This window comes from Embiotoca jacksoni, unplaced genomic scaffold (genome assembly GCF_022577435.1).
Source record: "Embiotoca jacksoni isolate LCO1_2020_lvr unplaced genomic scaffold, fEmbJac1.0.p SCAF_49, whole genome shotgun sequence".
NCBI lineage: Eukaryota > Metazoa > Chordata > Actinopteri > Embiotocidae > Embiotoca > Embiotoca jacksoni.
In genome coordinates, this window is record NW_027185402.1 from 2,391,807 (window position 1) to 2,419,066 (window position 27,260).

Genomic DNA, 27,260 nt, shown 5'->3' on the forward strand with positions numbered 1-27,260 from the left:
CATGGTGCAACTAACTTAATCTCTTTGTTGTGTTGGCACGACTGTCCAGTATGTCCATCATCGGGGGATTGACTGAACAAAACAATTTTTTTGCATAGATTGAAACTAAAAATGAAGGGACTTTTCTGTAAATGCAAATGTTTTTTTTTGTTTTGTCCTTTAACTTTAAATATCAAGTTATGCACTAAAACAAAAAGCTGCTCCATTAAGGTATTAAAAGGAGGGAAGTAAATACTTTTATAAAGAGGATTAGATATCTGGGAAGAAATGAAAATAAGAGAAAAAACAAATAACTGATGCAAAATCACCTTCAGAAACTAAAAAGCATTTACACTGAGCTAACGAGCAATTAAGGAGAGTAGATGTTTGAGTGAACCGGTCCCACTTGGCAGGGATTCAGTAAGGCTTTAAAAATAAACATGTCCAGAATTACAGGAGAAATTAATTTCATGCAAATGTACTGGAAGTGTACTTTGATCAATTGTTTTTGGTAAATTGCTTGAAAGAAGAGCTTCGTTCTACAAATTACTGCATATTAACTTTGTTCTCTAGCGTTCATTCATTTGTGTTGAACGGTACTTTGCTTGCATTATATCGCCGGTATTTATGGAAACGCAAGCACAAGTGATCTGTAGAATCTATACTTTGTCAAAACCTATTCCATATCTCTCCTTCACTGTCTAATAAAGCAAAGGAAGCACTATTATATTGGCGGTGAAGATATTGACATGGCATTTTGGTGGCATTATGAAGCCAGTTTAATATCGCCTTATTGTGTCGTAACGGCATTAAATCATACATCATCTCTGGCATGAAGTGAAGCACTAAACGCTCGATTGAGCTGATGCACCGGGTTTACAAAGGTTAGCTCAGCGTAAAAATGATAACACCTCAAAGTGGTTGAATTCATGAATGCAACGGAGATTATCCCTCATGATTTTCAGGGTTTTTATTTCCTTTTACTCAACAATTGGAAAAGACGACCTTTAAAATTGAGTACACGTGTAAAAAGCTGTTTCTCTTTTTGTTAGATTTCGTACTACGACAAGTTATTTTCATTTTCAGTCAGTCTTGATCTTTTGATTTGCCATTCGTTGTTTAGCACAAGAAATGGATTCAAAAAGGGTCCTTTCATTGGACAGTCACATCTCAGATTGTATATATGGGTTTATGTATCTGCAGTTTACTTTTAGGCCTTTCACTGAGTATCCAACATCCACAGTGTATATATGCACACACGTGGACCGGATTAAAACCACGCGCTGCCGCTGTATCACCATTGTGTCATCATCCACTCCCTTTGTGAACATTCCAGTCTTGATCTTTCTGATTGCTCTCCTCTACAACCAGCTTCGTACAGAGCGTTGGCGGCATGCTCCCCATGTTCCTGGTGCTGGCCTTCATGTACACCGTGTGCATGACCATCAAAGACCTGGTGCTGGAGAAGGAACTCCGGCTGAAGGAGGTGCTGCGCGCTGTTGGCATTCAGAACGGCGCCCTCTGGTCGGCAAGGTTCACAGAGAACATAGTTCTGTTCACAGTTCCATGCGTGCTTTTAAGTGTCATGATTAAGGTCAGTAGAAGAGAGTCGCTCAGTGGAACGTACCAAAACACAAAGCATAGAACACGACGTTAATCACATTGCTGTAAATCTACACCAGATGGGAGTATTTGCGGATTTTTTTTTTTTTTTTTTGCACACATAGTTTTCCTTGTATGCATAACACTTTATTTTGTTTTCTCCAACAACAAAATTGTACGTATAATTTTGCAGTGCTTTGCCAGTGTGTTTTTGTAGAGATTTGTAGCATTGTTGTCTATGAAATTAATTTTATTTAAGAGCTAACTCTGACCCTAATTTCTCTTAAAAGCAAATTAACACTCATAACAAAGTCCACTAAAGCTCATCAAATGCAGCAGGACCAGAAAAATAAACCTCTGACAAAATGCACCCAAACAAGTACTCCTAAGCTCTCACGGGTCCCTTAGGTCAGGGAATTGTTTGTGCTTTGTGTTTTGGTGTTGTTGCTATTTTTATAATCATACCCAATTATCGACCACAGACTCCAATCATCAACTGTGATTATTTAAATCAGCCTTCTCGGGCTAATTAATTAAGCATGCAACCGAAACTACAGTTTGGTCAAATTAAAATCACGCCTCTTGTAGTTTCCTTTGTTTCCTTTAATTGCAGGATGTAATTGAAATGGCTTCTGTTTTGTAATTTCAGAAGTGAATGTTTGGTACTGTATTTCCATGATTGCAGTGAAAATGTATTATCTTTTGCCACCGGAACACTGCGCACTATTTTCCATTATGTTCAATCTAATTTTCAGGGCAATAACCATTAAGTAAAGGCAATAGTTGTATACCATGTTCAAAGAGAGGTCCTGGTGTGTGTGCTGAAATAGCATTTGCTGTTCTGAATTTCTTTTTGAAATATACGCCTCTGATACATTAACTGCTGAGACCAACCAGAACAAATATGATTCATATTTGGCCTGTATTTTTCCCGGGTTTACGAAAACAAAGCTGTATTCCTCAGGAATAATTTGTAAGAATACTAGTGAAAGCACTGTTAGGTTAGTTTAATTATTTAACAGTATTTCTTCATACTGTATCTAATGTTTCACCAGCCATCAAACTGGCATAATGTACACACAGGGTGAACAATAAGAAAGAACCAGAGTTTATCGTCATGGATAATGTACGTCCAGTTATCTGATATGTCGAACATCGTCAATCATTGGAATAAGTCTGTATTGTTCCTAGAAGAGAGGCTAAATAATTTCTAACAGTAGTTATTTACAGTATGTGTATGATCATTATTTTGTTTAGCAGATGTCTAAATACTCTACATATAGATGGTTATGTTATTTATATATTGATCTCTCTGTAGTAGCAATAGTTTAATGGGTAATGGTAATCTTGCTCATCTCTTGGAATCATCCTCTGCCTGAGAATTGATTAGTAAATAAGCACAAGCCATTTTCATCATATAGGGGAAGCCTTTGGTCTCCTTTAGATCGAACGCATTCTTCAACAGCCCCTTGTTTTACATGCATTGTTAATGAAATCAAAAAGGATGTTTTTTTTAGGTGGACCTAATCAATTCTTGCAGTTTAATTGGAAAATGCTGCTGGTAAATATAAAGTGATATTTGAACAGCTGGGTGAAATGTAATTCCCCATCAGCTTAATGTGTTTGCAAGCCATCAACAATTTGTAAACATTAATAACAATAAATTGAGTTAGCGCAGTGCCTTGGAGGAACAACTGCAAGCAGGATGCGTATTCAGATCACAGGCCCTGTTCTAAATGATAATTTCACAGCCATTTTCAGCGCATTAATAATAATAGCAAATCAAATGGTCATTATCGTAAGGCTGTATCTGGATTAGGTGTGACAACAACCAGTTTTGTCATCTGCACCTGAGTCTTCTGTCATTTTACACTTGTTTTCTCTTCCATTATGGAGGAGGTAATGTATTTACTGTTATGCACTGAGGCGGATATATTTACTCTGTTTCCACAGTCGGCTCCTGCTTCAAACAAGATTGTCTGTACAAAAACTGCCACTGATCAGTGACGATCAATACTCCATTTACTCACCCAAACAGTAGGCTCTTGTTGAAAACACCTTCCAGATGTTTTGTCATGTTTGCGCTTGGTGATTAAAATTTGATTAATTTGTTTGTGCTCAACATCGAGACCTAAAAAAGAAAACAAAAAAAACTACAAACGAATGGAACAGCTATTCACATCTTATTAATCACTCATGCACACAAGATGAAAAATACATCAAATGAGACCTTATCAAGCCATTGCTAGAACATTATGTTCACTCAAGTGCTAAAGACAGTTTTTAAGTACTTGTACTTGAATAGTATGATGCCATTACAGTTACTAAATTTATTAAGAATTTAGATACAGAGGATGTTTTAAACAGTAATTTGCTCTCATACATTTTTTATGTATGGGATATTGAATTTAACAACTAACAAATCTGTATTCGAAAATCTTTTCAGCAAAAGGATAAAGCATGTTGTAAATCCATGCACTGTGTATAGCAATTAGAGTAATGAAGATTACACTGATTGAATGTGAAAAAGATTACTCCTCCTCTCTTCCGTACTACAAAGTGTTTTAGCATCTTTGAGCTCATTGTTTTGGTCTTGTGGCTCATAACTTTACTGCTTTGGTCCAACTCTACCACTATTGCCCCACCAGACCATTGCACTCAGCTTCACTTTTCTTTGCTGTGTTTATATTCTGGAAACGTCATTTGCTCAGCCTCTCTTAAAGTTGGCGTCGAGTAAGATGCAACGACTGGAAACGATTCCTTTGGCCAGATCCATATATTCATGCAGTGTCTGCCAAGCTCGCTGTTTTTAGCATAAAGATGTGATAAACCCACTTTATGCTTCATTCCTCGCGCCAAACACTGGACAGACTCTTAAGCAACTAGTTAGCGAACAGAGTGAAAATTGGATTTACATGTGGCCAGAAACTTTTTTTTTCAAATGACTGCTTATGTTCCACCGTCCACCAGTGTTTTCTTAAAAGTTGGCCATATTGACTTAAAAATCAGTAATGCCAGTCTTGTCTTTAACGCTTGTTTCCATTGCCACTGATAAATTAATGTAAGTTAAAAATAAAATCCACCCAGGACGCTGAACAATTACCACATTTTCCAATTAGTGCTCACTGGAGAGCTAAATTCACCAGATCCAGAGAGGTGGAGCCCGACAAGCGGTCTCGTGAGGCCCCGTGTTGAGATCAGGATTAGAGCTGGGGATGTACAGTAGGAGAGGAACTTTAGTTGACTGACAGCAAAAATAAATCACAGCACTGCACAGTGATTTGAGATGGGGCTGGATATGTTGGCTCTGCAGTGAGCAGCCTCTCAGATTTTCATTCTCTTGCTAGTTCAGTCAAGTCCAGTGAGGAAAAAAAAAAAAAAAGATTCACTGGCGAAGGAGAATAACACGAGCCTGTGATAGAAATCTGCAAGACACCCTTTTATTAGATGGAGCAATAAGAAAGCGGTACATTCAATGCGAGCCTCAAAGAAGAAATGCGTAAACAGGAACTTATATGTGTGACATTTATGTGGCTCACCGTTGCGTGACCTCCTTCCCACTCATCTCACAACTTATCAGTCTCACAGCAATGACCTTTCTACAACAGCCACTTCTTGGAATTTGGGTCCTACTGTGAGTAGATTTACTTTCCCATCCTGGAAATAGGTTTTTTTTTTTTGGTTCTCCGTTCACATCTAATGAGACATAAAACACATGACCGGTGAGACACATTTTGGTCACTTAAAGGATAAACTAACTTGTTCTGTCAATTCTTTTATAAAAGGTTAAATATAAAACTGACGATGGAAGCAATTGCTTTAATTACATGGGGATTTGTTTAGCATGATTTCGAGTAGAGTGTAACCATTGTTGTTATGCTGTTGACATGATCCAATGACAAACCCATACAGAAGCATTGGTTTCACTATGCCGGACAACTACTGAACACATTAACATAGGACATAATTGCGAAGGCTTCTCAACAAACAGATGTTCTTACCCACGTAACGTATCCAGATACAGATGTTAATAGCCGGTGTAAACGGGGTCATCATCTTGTCCGTTGTGGCTCCTCAAACTCCCAGGTTCCTCCGCTCGCTGGCACGCTCCCTACCCTTATACCTGACTTTAGCCTGGATCTACTCGGTGGCCATGATCGTGAAGGGTATTGTCGCAGAGAAAGAGGCGAGGCTTAAGGAGACAGTGAGGATCATGGGCCTGAGAAGCGCCACCTATTGGCAGAGCTGGGCAGTGTCCAGTGTGCTGCCGTTGGCCGTCAGCGCTTTACTCCTTGCCCTTGTGCTCAAGGTGATTTCATAATAATTTAACAGTGATCGAAGGAGGACCCGGCTCTGCTTTTTGGAGAGTTTTGGCCATCAAGTCTCATGAACTAATAAGACTTTTGTTTAAAACAATAAAGATGTTAATCTGAAGTGAAACCTAAGCACCAAAATGAGATAATTGTGCTTGACGCTGACAGTTGTACTTGAGAGTTCATTTAGCCTGTGCAAATTTAGAAGTTTCTGCGATGAACAGTCATGCAGATCCATCGCACAGTGTCCTCTGTTTGGATTTGAATCATAATTGCATCCATTACAATAGCACCATTATCCTAACAGTTCAAATGGCTCTTTGAATTGGACTCGGAGACGACATCAGCATCATGGTGTATTGTGGGGAAATGGATGGCTTCACGAGCAGCTCTCTAAAGTTAGAGAAGGGTCCTCCTTCAAACTGGCAGAGTAAAAGACTGACACATTTAAGGACTTAGAGTATGTAAATGAATATCAGTCCGAAGAAAAAGCATCTGCAGGTGTGTCATGTGTTTCACTCTGCCAGGTGTGTTTGAAAAAATCAACCATGATAATCACATTTTCTCAATCTCCCCATTTTTCTGCACCTCTTGTACCGCAAAGAACATCTTTGTGTTTTTGTCATTAAATTGTTTTCTGTTCTCTGCCGTTTCTCTTTCTTTCATTCAAATTTTTTTTTTTGACAGTATGGCCAAGTCCTGCAATACAGCGACCCCTCCGTAATCTTCGTCTTCCTGCTGGTGTTCTGCCTGGCCACCACCACTCAGTGCTTCTTCATTAGCGTCTTCTTCTCGAAGGCCAACTTAGCAGCGGCGTGCGGTGGCCTCATCTACTTTGTCCTCTACCTGCCGCATCTCCTCTGCTATGCCTGGAGGGACGTCATGGCTTTCCAGGCCAAGGTTGGCGTGGTGAGTCCGTCTTTAGCGCCATGTTTTTTTTGTAATATCTTCCCCTGCTGTTATTACATTAGTAGACGAGGGCTGACTGTAACTCTTGAGTTGTAGTCCCAGGTTATGTTTTTCGCCACTTTAAACACACAGCTGTTTGTTTATTATCCATATTGTTTGCCATTTTAAATCCATGCAGGCACAAGTGCGATGTCATCGCTACTGCTAGTTATAAAAGGGAGTGAATTCACTTCTAGGGCCACTAATATCCATCTTAGGTTTGTAGTTATCTTCTGCACAAGTCTCCTGATGATGGTGTAAGATGTTAGCGTTCAATGTGAATTGAATGGTCCCGTGACATTGAAATTAAAATATAATTGCACACAGGAATTTAGTAAGCACTCATACTGTCACTGTGATGTGGTTTACATTCGTTTTGACATATTTTGACTCAAATGTGAAGAATTTGCTTCATTTTGAAGTTCAGAAGCAACGAGACAGACCCACACTGAGTAAGTTGGGGATTTTCTCCCATCCTCTAAGGGATTAAGATAAATAGTGTACCATTGCTCAACTTTCAGTGTAGCCTTTCTGTGTGACCTTTGGCGCTGCTGGTATCATTTGTCCTCAAGCTGTCATGAGATAAAAGGCACACAAAATCTTGAATCTTCATTGCAGCACGCTCGAAGGCATCCTCACCGAATGTTAATCAGGCGATGCTTTCTTTTATGTCAATGCAGTATCAGGTGTCAGCGGCCAAGGTAAACAGTCACTTTTCTTGGTTAGAATTGGAAACTGTGGCAGTCAGTAAGTTCTTACATTGGCACCTGATAGAAGTCACTTCTGCTTTCGTCTTCAGACACTTTTTGTTCACCTTGTTTTTGCCAACAAGGAGCAGTGCCAGCATATTAACTGTGGTCGCTTGCCTTTGAGTAACTTCTGTGCGAAAATGCAAGCAAACTTTTCAGTTAATTTTCTTTTACAGATTGTGTGCTGGCCAGGTAGGCATTTTACATATAAAGCACAGAAAACCTTATTTAATCTCTACGCAAAGTGCCATCGCTCGGTCCTCCCCTGGCGCTGAGATTTTTCTCCCCTGCTCCAACTAGATGGATAGCCCTCTAGCCCTCTAATTAGCATGAGCAATGTTCCTCTGACCAAACCACTATCCAGTTCATCCCCACACTTTATCAGAAGGTGTGTGTGTGTGTGTGCGCGCGCATTAAGTGTGGCTTCTCTCTTTCTCCAGCTCGAAAAACCACATCGTGCCAAGGCATACAAATGCTCCCCCACGTTGTCCTTGATAATGAAGTCTTTAATTGCAATAGAATTTCAAAAGATCACCTGAATTTATATGAACAGTTTTTGGATTTGCAGCTGTGTGCCAACGCAGAGCTACAGGCAGCGTGTCACAGGGACACCATAAAAATAGGAAACAGTCTACTGTACTTTACTCCGTGTTTCTCCACCAGTTTTTAATGAGATGGAAACAAGAGAGGGCCCACGGTTCTTTTATGTTCTGTAAAACCGGAGCTATTTTCAATTAATCATTCAGTCCTGGGAAAATTTCGAAAAATGGTAATTCCCCGAAAATAATTTTAAACTTGTCGGGTCTTCCTTTGGTGGAATCAGTTAATTGATCTATGCTTTTACAACATATGGCAGCTTTTACTGTAATGTGACTTTGCTGACATTCATTATAATATACAGTATACTGTCTGGCCTCCTCTAGGGCTGTAACTAAAGGTTATTTTTATTATCAATAAAGGGTGGCTGGGGTTATTTTTTTCATTCAGGCCGTGGCAGACAGTATAGAGGTGGACGGGGAATGAGGGGAGAGAGGAATGACATGCAACAGAAGTCCCCAGCTGTGGAATATCTGCTTTAACCACTCGGCAATCACAGTGCCCTGTCTTTACTTGCACAAATGCCTGTAAAATGGCCTTAATATCATGTCCCTCAAATGGCTTCTTTTGTCAGAGCAACAGGTAAACCCTGAAGATATACAGGCTGCTAATTTTCACATTTGAAAAGATAAAACGAGGGAATGTTTGATGTTTTTACTTGAAAACCCACTTCAACAATTGTTCAATGATCAAAACACGAGCCAATTTTATGAGTCAATTATTGGATTAAGTATTGCACCTACAGCCTCCTCTTGTTTTGTTTTATAATCCAATTCATTCTCAGAAACACTTTGCAGACAGACAAGACTTTGTACACTGACATTTTTACGTAAAATAGAAAATTAGATTTTTCAGTTTTTGAAGGAAACGTCCTCAGACAGAAACGTATTTGTCTCTTGTCTGTCATTCAACCTGCGCTTCCAAAACGTCCTGCAAAAAGACTGTTACCAAACAGCGGGAACCTCGACTGCTCTACTTCTTAACAACGTTCTTTGACTGCAGCACACTGAGTAATAGCTGAATTTGCAGTTAGACATGTGTTCAGCAGAGGGAGCGTGTTCTGTTTGCCTCTCAACTCGTGCTCTTTTCTCTGAAGCCAGAGGAGTGGCTCCCGTCGCTTTGTCAGGCGTTCACACAGAGGTCAAGGATGGGTGCCCACTAGCCCTGCTGTCAACCCGCATCTACTGACTGATGGGCAGATGGGCAGCGGAGGACAGCACAGGAAGTTGCCAGCAGCATTAACAGCCAGGCTAGAGGTTTGGCGTCACTGCGGAGCTTTTTCAGACTCTCTGTCTGGTCGTGTAACATCGGGTAGGCCCCGTCCGTGATGATTCGTCTCTCAAGCCTCAGCAAACCCTTCTGCCGGAGTATAAATGCTGCGAGCAAATGAGCCGTGATAAAACAGCTGGCAGGCAACATGGCAATGCAGAGTGAGAGGCCGTGGCAGATGATGTCTCGTGGGCAGAGCATCATTTGCAGCTTCCTACTGTATGAAAGATCCAGCAAATCTTTGTTTGCAACTGACGCTTTTCAGCGTCCATCTTGTCTAAATTTACAGTCCTCACGAATGCTCGGAAAGGTAACAGCTATTAAAACAGCTGATGCATGCGTGGATATTGTTCCTCTGTTTGCTGCAGGTTTATTGATCAGTTATAGGTGTGACCTTGGGTTTTAACAGACGAATGAGTCATCACCAAAATGCACCGATCAAAGAATACTGCATAGCATTTTCTACCAGGTGGCTGAAAGCATAGTGAAGGGATCTTTTAGGGTACCACATTTAGACAACATTCTTTTGTTATCCGGCTGAGGAGTAGATGTGAAGATTCATACAATTCTCCTATCCGTTTGGTAAATGTAGCAAAAGCTGTCAAGTTTAGCTGAGAAAAAAAGTCCCAACATTTTATTATAACCAGCCTGGATTTGTCCAAAGGTTAAAAAGAACCCGTTCGACTAGTCCTCTTAAAGGTCACCATTTAACACATTATCTCTGTTTTTATTGTATTTTTTTTAATCAAAGAGCAGAAACAAAAATGTTGCATTTGTATTGTGGATTGTGGGCCACACTATTTCTCGATTGGGACCACCTGACAGGCAACCAAGATAACCAGCTGCTAGCTCTGACTCTTTAGCATACAGACAGACGTGCTGTCACACTGTTGCCTGCTTACTACCAACTCAACAACAATCACATATACATTACATAAAATACTCACTATCCTATTCATGATCCTTTGTCAGAAACACTTGGCTGGAGAAACAAACAACATCCACCTCCAATCATAATCAAACCTTCCACTCCCACACGATGTGATTGGTTGATGCCTTTACTCGCGGTGTGAAAGCTCCCAAAAATCTGCCTCTTTATGAATAATTGTAAGTGGCTTACTCACCAGGTGATATTCTCGTCTTGTGTGACAGTACCCAAGACAAACACAGCAGTTTGAAAACATGTATTCCCGTGTGAATAAATTGCACAAAGAAAATGCCCAAAAAGACATTGACTCTCAACATGAATGCAAATGATCAAACTCTTCTTTTAAATGTTTTCCTCGCTCATCTCTCGTTCCCAGAGTTTATTGTCATGCGTGGCCTTCGGCTACGGCTGTGAGAGCTTCTCCAAGTACGAGGAGCAAGGCATCGGCATTCAGTGGCACAACATCGGCAAGAGTCCAGAGGAGGGCGACCGCTACACCTTCAGCGTGTCCATCGCCATGATGCTCCTTGATGCTGCTATATACTGGGTGCTCACCTGGTACATTGAAAATGTCTTTCCAGGTATTCATTTTTAAACCGATTCATTATTATCTTTAAACTTTGTTGTTTCGGTATTGAAAAAAATTAATATATATGTAAAAGATGTAAAAATGCCAAAGAGTCATGGAGCCTTTTGATTTAAGCTGGAGCTTAATTAGTTTCCTTTTCTACTATAAACAGGATAGTCTCAATGCGTTTCTCATCTAGTCTAATTAAAAGAACATAGGATGTGTGCAAGACTGTCAGGAGGAAACCCTCACTGTAAATTACCACCTTATGCCAAGCCAATATTAAAATGTGTATAATGTTCTCCCAGGCCAATATGGAATCCCACAGCCGTGGTACTTCCCTTTCACGAAGTCTTATTGGTGTGGAACAGCATCAGTGACTGGTGGTAACCCCGGCATGCTGAAAGACTCCAGCGTGCAAAACGGTAAACTGCTGCATTATATTCAGTCCTCGCCTTCAGTGTGTAACTGCAGCGTAACTCGAGCAGCTCCCATGTACCAGATGGACCGTACTGTAGTTCTAACAAGAAGTGGAACTTAATTGGGATGAGTCGCTAACAAATATTAGCACCCTACTTGTCACATATGGCGATAATAGAGCTCGGTGCTTTGAGGGGGGGAAAAAGGTGAGTGTTAAGTCAGGAACTTGATAAAAAAAAAAAAAAAAGAACAATTTCCAATTAAAGTTCAAGGTAGACTGCTAAGTGATGTTATTTTTGTTTTATCAGCAGTGTTTTCATTTAGAAATTTTGTTTGTCAAGTATATTATTCAAGAAAAAGCATGTTTTATTGCAGCGTCCATAAATGTTGCTACAGTACTTTACTATTTGCTATATGTGTTTATTTTGTGTTAGTGCTTATGTTTGTGCAAAAAGGGACATCTTTTTGTTTACATTATGATTATGGTTTGGCTTTTTAAAATACATCTATTTCTTCAGGACATCTTTAAAGGTTTGTAATTGATGAAGATTACAATTTTCAAGCTTGTTTCTTTGTTTAATATAAGATAATATTTAATCCAAGTTTGTGTTTATGAATGTATGCATGTCTCTCTGAAGAATATTTGGAGAAGCCACCACCTGATATGAGAGCGGGCGTCTCCATCCGTAATCTTGTCAAAATCTACAAGACTGGGAAGAAGCTGGCTGTGGACGGACTGAGCATGGACTTCTACGAGAATCAGATCACATCATTTCTCGGCCACAATGGAGCTGGAAAAACAACCACCATGTGAGCTGCGTTATCTTTTTCTCCCATGTTTTGCCACTTGGCTCAATGTTCATGTAATTTTGGCCGGGTGCAGTTGATCTAAGTCGTAACACAAAGGCGACTTCACTGAAGCCTACATGAATACAGTGGTCACTGCTTTCAGAGAGCGACATCTTCTGAGAGGACATTTATCACACCGACTCAGTTGCGGTGTTGATAGCGGGAGTTACCTAATTGGTGTTTAAAAAATAGCGCCAAGGTTGGAAGGGGTTTAGGATGACAGGAAATAAATGAAACCCGGTGGCCCAGAGAGTATGAGCGACAGGGAGAGCAAGCCATGCAAGACTAAGGGCATGTAGGGAAGACATCCGCTCTCGGCAAGTGGAACGAAACATAACAGAGCACAATAAGAGAGAGGGCACAGGAAGGACTCTGTCACACACTGAAGCTCTGTGTCGATGCATTTCCAGAGCACAGCATCTCTCTGTCTATGAGATGGAGTGTTACAATTGATGCTCTCTGGGAGGTATGCAGAAATATTGATCATTGAGCTGGTAATTCTGCACCCGGTTTTAATGTTTGTTTGTAATTAATACATATTTAATGACAAAAGAATAAATAGAGGAGATATGGACAGTTGTTGGTTTTTTTTCAACTTTTTTAACGACATGCACTACTGTTCTACCTTATGAAGATTGAATTAGATCATTAGGACATAATTATCTGTTGACAAATATGCCAAAAAAAAAACACTTTTTGAGCATGGGCAGTTCAATAAATCAAGGGATTATTATATTATCAATAGGAAAAAAAAAAAAAAAAGCCTTTATTTTTCTTTTACAGGTCAATTCTGACGGGATTGTTCCCGCCTACATCAGGAACAGCCATCCTCAATGGACATGACATCCGCACTGACATGTACAGCATCCGGAAGTACTTGGGAATGTGTCCACAGCATAATGTCTTATTCGATCAGTGAGTGGATTTAGCAGACAGCCTTCCATTCCTGTTTGCCACTGGCCTTTGGTATAATCACGTTTTGCCTCAGCTTCATAAAAAGAAATGGAACAAAAGAGGATCATTACTGTATGACTTAATCATATGTATAATGAGGGTTCAGTCTCGGCTTATGTTTCCCATCACCACACCATTATCCCTTCCTCCTTTTTTCCTTTTAAAAATGAAATGACCTTTGTGCACTCAGACCACTAAATTTCTTCTAATAGCACCATTTCCAACCATTATCCTATATTTTGGAGTCACCTTTGTTTCACCTTTTATTTCGCGCTCTCTCTCCACTAACTGATTACCAGAAAGTCGGCACAAGTCTTACATCATAATTACAGCTGAGCACCTGCAAATTACTTTCATTAATATTAATTCCAGACAATGAAAGCATCTATAGTAAGTAGGATTCAAATATTCATGCAAACATAGAGGCAGGCATGGCGATGTGTTCATTTTGATATTACTCAAGACTTAACTTGACGACAGTTTGATCAGGCTCTTCCTGGACAGCTGTCTTGCAACATTTACATATAACTTATTGGCAGGTGATGCCGCATTTGATCACCCCTCACGTATCAATCAAACAGCTGCTGTGGTATTATTTCCTCCTTTCCAGGCTGACAGTGGAGGAGCACATTTACTTCTACGCCCGGCTGAAAGGCCGCAGTCGCAGCGAGGTTCAAACTGAGATGGACCAGTTGATTGAGGATGTCGGTTTACCACACAAGCGGAAGGATCTTGCTAAGAACCTGTCAGGTTCGTCTCTGTGTGTGTTGATGTAATTGGGATGTGTGTACCTCAGAGGTTGTGACTGACAGCTTGCAGGGATGTCAATTTAGTTTTTGATGTGTTCGTCAGGTCGTGTGCTCTGTGCATTCTTTTCGCCCCTGGGAGGGAATATTATCTGTAGATTATCCTTTCTACTCAGGATATACCGCTTATTTCGCCAGCTCGAGTGCAATGCGGCTGTCTCGCACACTCACCGTACCCGAGTGTCACAGGTTGTAATTCATTGTCTAGGGGGCATGAGCAAGTCCTACTTGATAAATTGTCCCCGGTCACGGATTGCTTGTGAGCAAAATCACTGAAATATGACTTTCAAGGTTGATCTATGCTGACATTTCCAATACATTAGCACTACATTGGATGCATTTTGAAGAGCTCGCTAAGAGTGTGCAGTCTGGAATTATGCTCGGAAGGAGTATCTACTTCACTGCCATCAATCACTGCACGGCATGTAGAAGACAATAAAACATGCAGAGCTACGTGTCGACATGTTAATTCCATAATCGTTCCCCGATATTGTGTCCAGTTTACAACTGAAACTTCATATTGACATTGACGTAGTATTCTTCACACATTACGGGCAGAGTTGCATTCATAGCCACACATCTCCATGCCATGAGGGGTTCCTACGGTAACAAACTTGATATATAGGCTGTTCTGTGTTTCAGGTGGCATGCAGAGAAAGCTGTCGGTGGCCATCGCCTTCGTCGGTGGATCAAAAATCGTCATCTTAGACGAACCTACCGCAGGAGTGGACCCCTATGCCCGCAGGGGGATCTGGGAACTGCTGTTAAAATACAAACAAGGTAAGGGATCAGTGGTAAGAAGCACGGCTCCACTTAAGGCTTTGAAGCCCTTTATGTTTGTAGAATTGACCGGAATGTGCAGAGAGCATGTTTGATCTCGTTTCAAACCGAGAAACTTTCCAAAACTGAGCCCGGCTCAAGGTAAACTTTTAACTGACAAGGCTGGAATGTATCCAACAGGAGAGCCGTTAACGAAATGAACCGATCAGAGTAGCCTGCAAAGTATTTTTGATTTTTTTTTTTTTTTTTTGCCTTGCTGTCGGTGAAACTCAATCATGGATGGAGAGAAATTGTGAATTGTACTTGAATAGATTGAAATAGCAGTAAAGAAGACATTGCTATTTAACAGAGTCCCTAATTGTCTGCCCAGTCAGTCGGCTTGTCACTCTCTGGCCTTATATACTTATAGCAGTTGCTGGTGGCTATAAGCAGACATGGACATTCGAGTAACATCTCTCAACAGATGTCTAAATGTTTAATGTGCATTGAGTGACATTCCGCCCTCACTGTGTCATTAGCTTCCCTCTCTCTCTCTCTAATCAAGTCCTTTCACTCCAAATGGGAGCTGGAGATAACTCTTTTATAATGAGAGCCTCCACATTCTGGCTGGTTGAATGAGTCATGTTTTGTGCCGCTCCAGTCTTATTTGCACCACAGTGTTACAAAGGTTTGTCGTTAAAGCAGCAGAATAAAAAGGGGAGTCTATTTGTGTAAAAAGAAAAGCTGAAGGCTGAAATTGGACTTAATACTGCAGTTCATCATAGCTAATTAAGTGTGTAGGTTTTTCACACAGACAGGTTGACCACATTGCCCCAGTGGGTGTTGTTTTGATTGAATTCAGCAGGGGCTTCATTCGGTTGGTGGCAGTTTTAACTGGCTGAAGATATAAAGGAACAAGAACATGGTGTACATGCTCTCACAGCCTAAATTAAACCCTCAGTGCATGTTTAGGATGAGTATGCTCGATATATCTTGTATTAAGTCGGGTATGTTCATCAAAATGGTGACATGTTGGAACTCGATTTTTGCATTTAAGGTGGCTTTTGCTGTCTCTTTTGTCATGTTTCATTAGAAAATTACCGTAGAAGGTGAAGATTCAAAGAAAAAATGAGCAAATTATGAATTTTTAGTTATCACCCATTACTGGAAGTTGATTACTATTAAATTACCCCACTCATTATGTTATAAAATGGGCCTTGAGGATGATATTAATATAATGGATTTTATACATTTAGCTGAGTGCCTTGAGCCGTGTGTGTTTTTGCTGTGCTTTGCATCGTTTTATGTCGTTTGATTTACCGATTGTAACTGATAACTTCACCAATTTACAAGCCTTTGCTGCAGGCCTGAAAGGCTCGGTTCTTCATTCTCGTTTATTTTACCTTTAATAGCTCTTTACTGCCACATAAATATGACATTTTATTCCACGTACATGCACGTGACAAACAACCCAACCTATTTTGAAAAGCATAGCTAATGAAACTTATTGTATCCAAAGATTTCTCCTTGAGTTAGTGAATTTCCCAATTTCACAGCTTGTATCAGCAGCCGTGCCATCACTGGGAATTAAAACATTACTGTCCTTTAAATTGGTTATAAGGATTTAATTAGTTGTTGCAGTTGATTAATATGAACCTGTTCCTTCCAAAAATGCTGGAGTATGTCTATTATAGCATTAAGGTGTAATATAATATCTTAAATCCCACCTTGAATACTGCCACCGCCAATAGTGCATTTAGGCCCAGATTAAATCTGTCACTTGTAGGCAGCTGAGTTAGTTTGGAGGAGTAACATACATAGCGGGAAAATGTATGCAGATAAAGTAATCACAAAGAATTCATAAATTATGGAAAATTATTATAAATCCATTTTTTTACGACACATAATTCATTTTCTCCAAGAATACAAACTAATATAGGGTTGAAGCCAATGCGAATGGCATAAAAATGTAACAACATTTTTATTTTTTAAATTTTTTTATCCAACGTTAGCTGTTTTTATGACAGAAGAAAAAGCTCTTCAGAAGATTTTTATTTTTTATTTGTTGGAGTAAATGCTGGTGCTTTGAAAATCAAACCTCTTCAGTGAACTACAGCAGTGTGTGAATGGGAAGATGGGAGCGAGCTGTAAAACTTTGAGCGTAGTATGTGGAGTATCTCATAACATTGAAAACCTTACACGCGCAGAAAAAAAAATAATTTGAAGCATTTTAAGCGTCAGCAAATAGTTACAGTCTCTGTGTACTAACCACACTAATTAAATTCATTCAAGTGTAATTTTAAACCATTTTTACAACTCTGACAGTAAACACGGATCCATCTGGTTATGATAACTTAGTGGACAGGCTAGACATTTTATAAAGTATTGATCTGAATTGCCACAAACAACACTTAATACAGTTTTGTCTGGTAATTCGTCTTACTGCCGATGTACATAATATTTGTCTCAAACCACTTTGAAATCTATCACGTTGATTTAGAGGGAAAGATGCAAAATAACAGAACCCAGATTTCCCAGCCTCACTTTGCAGTGCGCAGTGCAAGCACTGGCAATTTACCTGAACACACCCAACTCCATTTGATATATCACTTTGTGCTGTAATGCACCACAACACACTATAAATCAGATTACCTTTGTGGCCCATCTGCAGTCCAAACACATTTATTTTTCTCCCAACTCACAGATGATGCAGTGGTTTTTGATCTTTATTTTATTTTATTTTTTTGCCCCCCCCCCCCCCCCCCCCCCCTTGTAAACCACAACAAATCCCCAAGAAAATTATCTGTAAGTTTGAGCACCCCATACAAAATGAGCTGGCACGGTCAAACTAAACCTCAAGCAATCTTCTCAACCTCCCCCCCTTCATAATCATAGCTCCCCCTCCATATGTTAAATTGACTGGGTTTTGGGCATTCATTCAACTTGAGTTTGTATAGAGAGGGATCCAGACTTGCTTGGCATAGCATAAGGCAGCAATACTTAATACTGAAACACGGATGGATTTAGCAGCTCAGCTGGTGGCAGGGCAAAAAGTGGGGGTGGGGGAATAGTTCCAAGCTAAATAGCAGTTAATGACCTTCGAGTGCGTCCTTGTCTCTGGGATAATGTGACCTGGGAGGACACAGATTTAACCAGCTCAGGGCAAAAAAAAAAAACAGCCGTGCTCAGCACCCACAGATTGAGTGAAGAAAGGGTTAAAACAGGCCCTCCACAGTTATTACATAATCGCCTGATGGCAACTATTAGAGCTGACCTCAATCATTTTGCATAATCGTTTGAATATTTTCCATTGATCTGTATAAACACAGCTGGATGAGTAACAGGAATACTTTCATCACTATTTCCACATTCCACTGTTTGAAGTTTGACTGGCGCCATCCATTTGTGTCCTCTTCTTCTGCTGTGATTTAAAGGCACACGAGTGGAAAATTAGCACAACCAAATGTTTATCTCGAGGCGCTTAACTTCTATTATTTGACCGACCGTATTTGGATGAGCATCCATAAACATCAACATAGTTTCAAAGTCAAACACCCCAGCCAACCAATTGCTCCCCTTCATAAGGTGTATATGTATTATATACCTTATTCATGTGTGTGTGTATATATGTATATACACACATTGTAATATGTACTATATTTAGGTTTAGGCTACAATAGTGTCATAAAATGAACAGGAAAAATAAAACAATTGAATCATTGATTGGAATTATTTGTAATACAATCAATCGTCAGCTAAATTTCATGATCGTGACCAGCACTCGGTGAAACCCAAAGTGTCAGTATGAAATTTTCTGACGTACAATGTCATCAATGTTGAAAGAGTCGATGCATATCAGGATGCAGTGAAGCGTTTGGTGCGAGTCAGGAGATAACAAAGTCCAGCACATCTCAGATTTCCTTTTTCGATTTCTCTGCTTTTAATTCCGAGAGTGTTCATAGGCCTTTCGCAGACTATTTATGTTGTTGGCAACACTTTGCCGAGCAGTCCTGTGAGAATTTTGGGCCACGGCACCAGGAAACAAAAAATCCTGAAGATAGATCAAGCAGTACATGTTTCTCAGTCCTAAAGCAGTCTGTAGTAGACAGTAGTTTTGTGTAGCGGTTTGTAGGTGACTGTAGTTTTGTGTAGCGGTTTGTAGATGACTGTAGGTGACTGTAGCTGTGACCACATTGAATGTCTTTATCAAATTTCACTGCAATTCATTCAGTAGTTGTAGAAATAGAAATGTTTCGGATTGACCCACCAGCCAGCAGACTGACATGGTTATTCACAGATCCCTGACTCCTAGCATTGCTAACAAACCATGTATAATCACCATTTATTGACACTTTTGGTCTTAATAATTCATAACAAATGAATTAACCTGAGGCAGCGCGGTATTTTCCAGGTTATAGGCTTTTGAGGAGATTTCTTTCAGAGAAATAAAGGTGTTAGGTTAAATGTTCTGTGCTTTAAAACATTACTGGATCAGAAGTTCCCTGTGATGGTGCTTTCATGCAGACTGCAGAGACATGACCATGCTGTGACTTCATTACAGATCTCCTCTTTTTTTCCCCCTGATTTCTGGGGTACGTGATAATTAGTATGTGTTATCTGATACAGCGTGATCTGAAAAGATTAGAGCACCTGTGAATAATCTTGCAATGCATGCTGTAGTTGTCAGTGCAATTGTGTTCAGTTGGATGCCTCTTGAATCAAAGGAATCTCGGAACAAAAGGGAGAGCTCGGATAAAATGTGGTCTCACAGAAATGCTGGAAAGACAGCGTAGGGTGGCCTTTATCATCATTTTAATTTTGTCCCAGATTCACGCCTACGCACTCTTTTGGAGTTTGCTTTGTTGCCATGCGGATAAGCGCGAGTGAAAAACACAGTGGAGTCGGCATCAAGGAGATAAGTGACGACCGTGCAGAGACAGATTGTGATATTGGCTTGATTGGAACGGTTGTGATCTGTGCATCTTTTCTTCCGTTCAGTGATGACAGTTGTTAACGCAAAGAAGAAAACTGCTTCAGATGTTGTTGTGTTTGTTTATTTTATTTTGTAATTTCTGTCTTAGCTTTTCTCCTTAATTGCAGTCCACTGTTTTTATTCTTTACTTCACTCTCTGTGGCTGTCACGCAAGCGCACACACTGCTTCAGACAGCAAGTTCACGGTCTTATTTTGCTCAGCCAGGTGACGCTGCCTGAATCTGTCCGTCTCTCTTCAGGTCGGACAATCATTCTGTCCACACACCACATGGATGAGGCAGACATCTTAGGCGATCGCATCGCCATAATCTCTCATGGAAAGATGCGCTGCTGCGGCTCCTCACTCTTCCTGAAGAAATGTTTCGGCAGCGGCTACTACCTCACTTTGGTCAGAGATGGGTCTGAAAAGATGACAGCTCAGCGCAAAGGTATCCTGCGCAGTCAGGCCAAAAAGGAACAAACAGTAAGCACATGTGTTTTCTGCTCAGCAATGAGCTTTTTTTTTTTTTAAATCTTGCATCAGCATATGTGCCCTTTTTCGCTTTGGAACTTGAAATTTTATTCCATTAATGACCTTGTGGAGCCAAATATATCACTTTCTATTCAAATGAAACACATGTTGACTCATTCAAAGTTTAAAGATTTAAAACTGCACTAATGAATATTATTGTATTAACGTTGGAATGCATGATTATGTGCAGTATCAAAGGGCTCTTTGGAGGCAATAAACCTATACAAAAAAAAAAATCATTACATAATTCTGAAGTTTGGTTCAATACCACTACTCTCATCATCATCGTAATTTTCATTAACCAAATACAGTAACACACATTGCTAAACCCACTATATGCTACATATTTGCCAGCCTCAAATGACAAACATACAGTCTTGAGAAAAATAAGTGCAGCCCATGGAAATTGATGAGTTTTTTTTCTCGATATATTTGGATATGCAAATGATAAAAGTCAAAATGTAATTTCCATGGGATGTGCTTTTTTATTTTCTTATATATAATTGTCAATAAGCTGAACATAGCGGTAGCATTTAACCCATAACACACCAAGTATTACTATCAGGAATTGATGGTAAAGTAAAATAGTAATTTGTAAAAACCAAAACAGAGAAGACTCCAAATGGAAGCTGGTCTTTTTCTGTGTCTGGTGGATGTATAAAAGGGCAACTGTTTTATCAGGTTTATAAAGTCATTAAATGTCAAATGTCTGTGTAATGTTTAGATTTGTGTGCCGATCTGGTCCCCAGTGACAAATGTAGAGCCTAAATTAGACTGAAGCAGTTACAACACTATTGTTCACTTACACAGCGGCCTCGCAAACCAGACGTGCTGACTCAACTGAAATTTGATCTTTAAGTGTCTTCCAAGGTACCTTGCTTTGCTGTTTATTAGTTTTTCTTTACGTATTTAAAATCAGATTTAATGTCTCATTGTCTCTTCTTCACAAGTTGTATGGGATCGAGGGCCACGCATATACCCTAAATAGTTTTTAGTGACAAGCTACGAAACACTGACATTTTACATTGCATGCCTGCTTAGTCTTCTTTACTAATGATCAGATGAAAGATTTAAAGATTTGAAATTCGAGTGTTTCTTATCATGGACTACTTGTGATATTGTACTTTTTATTTAAAAAAAATTGGACAGTCGAGGCCAAAAAATGTAATCTGTTTCAAGATGCTATTTTACATATTTAATTTGAGAAGATTGACTTATTTTCCTCAGTGAAGAAAAGGTTTGTTGTAAACAAAGTCATCAAAAACCATCGTCTCTGCATCCTCAGGGATCTTTCAGCAGTGCACATGGCCGCTGACAGACACAGCATCGGCTGTGTGGTCTCATTATCTTCAGATAAACAGGGATATGGTGACTGGGACCCGGGCCTGACCACACGATTACCCCTCCTTTTACATCTTTATTAAAACACCTTTACATAAACCTGCTGTAATTGGAAGGAGATCATTCTTTTTGACTTCATATATCAAAAAAGAAGTTCAGCCTCAGGCCCCTTTGACACAGCGCTCACCTCTCTCTAGTCTATTATTGAACACTGCTCCTCTGACTTTCTAGAGTGCTATCTTTCCCTCTCGCCACCTTCCCCCTATGATGATCTGTGTTTAGTCTCTCCCAGCATGAGAATTGGCAAACGTCTACGTGCTGGATGATACTAATTGTCACCGGGGAGAGGGGTGATTCTCGCTTTTGCTCGCCAATGGTGCCTCGCACACTTAGTTTTAATCAATTGGAGCAAATGAACAAGATGCACCGATGCCAGCAGGGCTCGAGTGATTACCATTTGTCTGCAAGCTCTTTGAGGCGAGCGCAGTCATTTGTTTGAAATAAATAAATAAACATGCAAACACCTTTTATGGGCGAGGTGAAGTGGAGCGCCCTTCGCTGGATGACACTTTGGAAAATAATTGGGAGATTTTGCGGTTGCACAGTAAATATAACAGGGACAGGACCGGGCGAAGTTTGATTGCCTCGATCTCATTTCATTGTGATTAAACTCCATTTGATAAATGTCATGAAGGTTTTTAAAATTCAACCTTTGTTGAAATTAGAAAGTTATCCTTTAATTGTGTGTGTATTGTCTTAGTCTGAGAAGACTTTGGCCTGATATTCCTTCCGAGGTTGACAGCGCTACCTGTTGACGCATGCATCCAGCTTTATTTACAGCTTCGAAACAGAAACTTGTGGATGCCTGTTATTTGATTAATGTAAGAGAGGAGTTGTCAAGGAGGCACTGTTCATCATTCTAAGTGGTAAGGCATGATAAAGCCTTTCTAATCCAATTCTGATTAACAGGAGACAGACTGTCCTTTGAGCAGCAGCCCAGACGACGGCATCGGCAGCCAAAGCTGGAGCAACTCTGATCCCTCAGGTACAAACTTTGTCGGCTACTGTCTGTCATATTTTATGATGAGCGCCATTTAGACCAATGTTATATGGAAATTTTATATAGTTCTAAAGCATACATTTGAATAACAAGCACCTACAGTTGTACATTACCATAACACACTCCATTTCCTCATTCTTGTCAAGGAACTACAAAGGCATTATTGTGTATTTATTATGCAAGCAAAAAAAACACAGTTTTGACAGATGTCTTGATCTGCAATCAAAAATCAAGTTTGTAAGTAAAAAAAATACATGAACTGAGAAACCAATTATTTGCATTTCAAACAAATTTGCTCTCAGTTTTATTAGTTTTGGTCACAGAAGTCACAATTTTGCTTATGAGACAAGACTCTTGGTTGCATAATAAAGACGCAAAAATACCTTGATGGAAACAGGCCAAATTTAACCATAAAACTTCTCAATATAGAAACATCCAACTGTGCTGAAAATCCATTTACTCATAGATTTCTGTTATCTTTCCATCGCCATGCCCACAGACACAGCATCAGTGCTAAAGCAGCTGCTGCCTTGAGATGCTTTTTAAAATGTTGTAACTACTGGTAGAGTGCACTTTAATGTCCCAATAAAGTGGAAGATACACATGGGAAAGCAGGAGTTTCAGTACCAGCGAGCGCGGAGGTCTGTGTGTATCATTGACGTGCGTTTTAACTATAATATCTTTGAAATTGTGATGAATCCCCAAAAGAAACTGTAATCTTGATCTCTGCCGTGTTATTTTGAAGAGGGAGAGAGTTATGCCGTCTTGTTAGTTGAACTTGGTCCTCCCTGATGGCCCATCCAGCGGACTGTTGTCCTCCTCTAAACGGTGGTGGTCTTTACGAGAAGCTTTTCACCAAGGCCTTCCCTCTCTTATTAAACGGCAGCAGAGCAGGTTCTTCAAATGAAATACAAAACTTTCTGGAAACTAGGCGTAAAACGATTATTGTCCCACAGCTGTCGTCGGTATTTTGATACTCCCAAGGTACCAAATCCCAAAGTGGCAGTGCTCAAAATGTTAGAGAGGCCGCACATAGTGCTGAATCATCACATGAATCTCCAACTTCCCTGAGCTTTATATGATGTGTGGCCATTTTTTACTGTATGTTGAGCTGCCCTGCGATAACATACAGTAAAAACTGGCCACACATCAACAGTTTTCATTGAGTTGTTTCGGGTTTAAGGTCTTTTGCACATTTTATGTGCTCAGATTGAAATACATCTTCCCATATGGTTAGATTTGTTTTTTTCCCCCCTGTAGCTATTTCCTCTTCCATATTCATGAATTTCCACTTTTGAAATGCATGTTTCTTAAATGATGGTATTCATTAGCATTAGTCGAGTATTGTATCCTGAAATATACAAGTAGCACTCATAAAGATTGTTTATCTAACCAAATCAGTCATAGAAAGTAAAGATCAATGAATATTTAATGCCACATTTTCTACGTTATTATTATTGTATCACTTTATCTATTTTGATGCACTCACACTCATTTACATTTTAATTCATTGGAGGATGTTGCATACCTGTCCAAAACTGACATCTGTCAAACATTTAACCCAAGTTGTAACTTTGGCCTTACTTGCACCTTTTTTTAATTATTTTTTTTATATTGAATATAGAATAGCAGAGAAACAGTAGAAATAGAGCAGATTTTGCCCATCTAAATCATATGCTGCAGGTTATTTTATATGTTTTGATCATTGTTGGGCTTGATCAGGAAAACAAAGGTACTCATACAGGACCTGATCAGAGGACGACTCTCTGGAAGGATCCAGGTTATTATGCATGGCAAAATAAATCAGAATCAAACCAGCTCCTTCCTTCAAAATGATTATACATGTATAAATAGTTGGATGTACGATAGAAAACGCCATAAAAGCAATCACATTCCCACAAGTTGACAGCACATTTCTTTTTATTAACACACACCAACAAGCAAACTGAAACACACACATGTTCACAAATAATTCAGTCTGATGTGTGAGGCAGATCCATTTACTTCATCATAAAGCACCAAGCCAGTGGTTGTTAAGCTTCAGTAATTATGTATGAGGGGTTCTGGATCAATAATGGATGTGGTACGTTCTGCAACACTGATTCCCACAAAGACCCGGCTTTAGAATGGATGAGGCACGGGGAATTATGTCCACTGATCTGCTCCGGTGTCTTTAAATGACATCATCAATTGTGTTGTCCTCTCAACATGGTACGCAGTGGTTTCAGATGATTTGATAGGTGAAGTGTCTTTGGTATCATGTCATATCAACATTTAGTTTCAAAGATGCTGTCATTTAAACACTGTTTTTCTTAGCAGCTGAACTCTCTGCCTGTTGTATCACTCTGACAATCATCTTTACCCGAACGGATGAAGGACGCGTATAAAGAGGGATAATAATGTGCATTTATTTGCAATCTTTGCATCCTTTAAAAAAACAAAACAAATTCAAACGTTTTTGTGGCTTTTCCTTCAACAGATTTAACAGCTGTGGGTCAACTGGTGCGCTGCCACGTTCCTGAGGCGCTCTTCTTGGAGAGCATCGGTCGGGAGATCACCTACATCCTGCCCTACGGTGGAGCCAAAGATGGGACCTTTGCCACACTCTTCCAAGAGCTCGACCTAGCCATGGCTGACCTTGGCCTGACCAGCTATGGCATCTCTGACACCACGCTGGAGGAGGTAAACTGAACGTGGGATTGACAGCCTTGCTCATAATAGAAGCATGAACACATATAGAGACATATGAATACACACGGAAAACATTGTTTTTGTTCTTTCCTTTTATTGCTGTAAATTCACTTTACATTTGTTGCCACTGAAAACCTACTCTCTCGTGTTTCATAAATGAGGAAATGTCTTGGTATTTTTTATTTTCTGTTCCCACTTTTTTGTATATCTTTTCCTGCCTTTGAAGGACTTTAAGTAAGAAATCAAAACATCATCACAGATCGTGTCTGAATCTCTCCCACAAGTTAATACGTGCAATTAAAAAAAAAAAAAAAAAACACCTTCATGATTAGCCAATAGCCTTTAACTTATAGGGTTTTGAATCAAGAATTCTCCTCAGATTCAGGTATTGATTTGTGCTGATGATGAAAGCCATGCCTGATTCTCAGGCAAGTTTATTTTTCATTCCTAATGAATGTTCAATGGCGTCACAACCACACCAACCTTGAAGCGACTACAATATATTTTCAAAAATTCTCCAAACTAAGGTGCTTTGCTCCCCATTAAAATTCACAAGATGCATATTTCAGCTTCTTGCATCATGTTTATGTCGTAGATTTTATTTGTTAATTTGTTATAATGCATCAGCGTGATGACATCTTTTTGAGCTTTTACTTGTAGTTGCAGGACTTTATATGTTAACTTTCTATTTTATTTGACATCCTAAATTTCAAATATATTTCGCCCAAAAGCATCGAATGTGCAGCAGAAAAGGCAGTTGAGTAAATGTCAGTCCACATGCAGAACACAGTCTTATTTCTCTTACACAAATGACTCATGCTGTATGTTTGCCATGCAGACGAATGGATCATAAAGCCGAGTGACTGTTGGCTAACGCTGTTCATGTAGCTCAGACATGCACCAGACACTCGTGGCCTGCAGGCAATGTGAATAATTCCTTTTGAATTTGTTTTAAATTCAACCACAACAAGGTTATTTCATCTGTCCATGTTTTCTTTTGAAGTCCAAACACAATTCCGTTGAAATGCGCAGCGATTCTCTGTTATGCAGAACAAATAAATCGGAGCTGATAGAATTGAAGGACATGGACCTTAGTCATGTAATAGCATTTGCTGTTCTTTAGAATACCTCCTGTTTTTGAAGTGTATGATTATGTGAACATTTTTATTGTACGCTGTTTTGAAAGAAATAATTCACCACATGAAATCACATTCAGTCTCCCAGTAGTGTGCTTTTTTTTTTTTTTTTTATAGATGGCACACGTATTTACAAATAGATTTATTTTGACAGAAGGCCCACATTTAATAAATGAAGTCAAGGAGGACACTTCTCTTAGAGTGGCCACATGGCCGGTGTTCAAGTAAAGGTTAGGATCTCTGCATGGGTGCAAAATCCTGATCTGATCCTAAACAGAATCTTGACAGGGATAACTGGCATCTGCATCACACCTGGGCACAAATTATGAGCAAATATTTGAATGCATTAAATGTAAAAAAGGCTTCATAGCAGCTTAGATAACGCTCCCGTCACTGCAGTGTCATTAGCCGGCATTCTTCCTGCATGTGTGCTCATATTCTGACAGGGGACATACAGTACATAATTAATAATCATGCCTCATTTGTTCATTTTGCAGATTTTTCTTAAAGTGGCTGAAGATACGGGAGTGGATGCAGAAATACCACGTAAGATGATGATTCGTGTGGATTATTTTTGGGGAATAAAGAGCACTCTTCATCCCAAACACAAACACCAGTGAAATAAATTGACTGTATAAGTATTAATGCAGAAAACATTGTACTTAATGTCTGTGATTAGAAAATAGTCAGTCAACATGTCTACAAACTAATTTTACGTTAAGCCGTTAACATGTTCATGATAGAGCTACAATTCTTCAACCATTGCTGATGTAGCGGTTGAAAAGCC

The 27,260-nt window shown here is 39.7% G+C and overlaps 1 protein-coding gene across 1 annotated transcript in view; it reads left to right on the forward strand.

The window, feature by feature from the left end:
- Positions 1 to 27,260, forward strand: part of LOC138210900 (phospholipid-transporting ATPase ABCA1) — a 144,752-nt gene that overhangs the window by 36,859 nt on the left and 80,633 nt on the right. The window contains exons 14-25 of the mRNA XM_069170271.1: positions 1,351 to 1,573; positions 6,582 to 6,803; positions 10,762 to 10,966; positions 11,262 to 11,378; positions 12,012 to 12,183; positions 13,006 to 13,137; positions 13,787 to 13,926; positions 14,625 to 14,762; positions 19,974 to 20,197; positions 22,559 to 22,631; positions 25,126 to 25,328; positions 26,971 to 27,019. Of these exons, the coding sequence (XP_069026372.1) occupies positions 1,351 to 1,573; positions 6,582 to 6,803; positions 10,762 to 10,966; positions 11,262 to 11,378; positions 12,012 to 12,183; positions 13,006 to 13,137; positions 13,787 to 13,926; positions 14,625 to 14,762; positions 19,974 to 20,197; positions 22,559 to 22,631; positions 25,126 to 25,328; positions 26,971 to 27,019 (1,898 nt within the window). The remainder of the gene's footprint in view (positions 1 to 1,350; positions 1,574 to 6,581; positions 6,804 to 10,761; positions 10,967 to 11,261; positions 11,379 to 12,011; positions 12,184 to 13,005; positions 13,138 to 13,786; positions 13,927 to 14,624; positions 14,763 to 19,973; positions 20,198 to 22,558; positions 22,632 to 25,125; positions 25,329 to 26,970; positions 27,020 to 27,260) is intronic.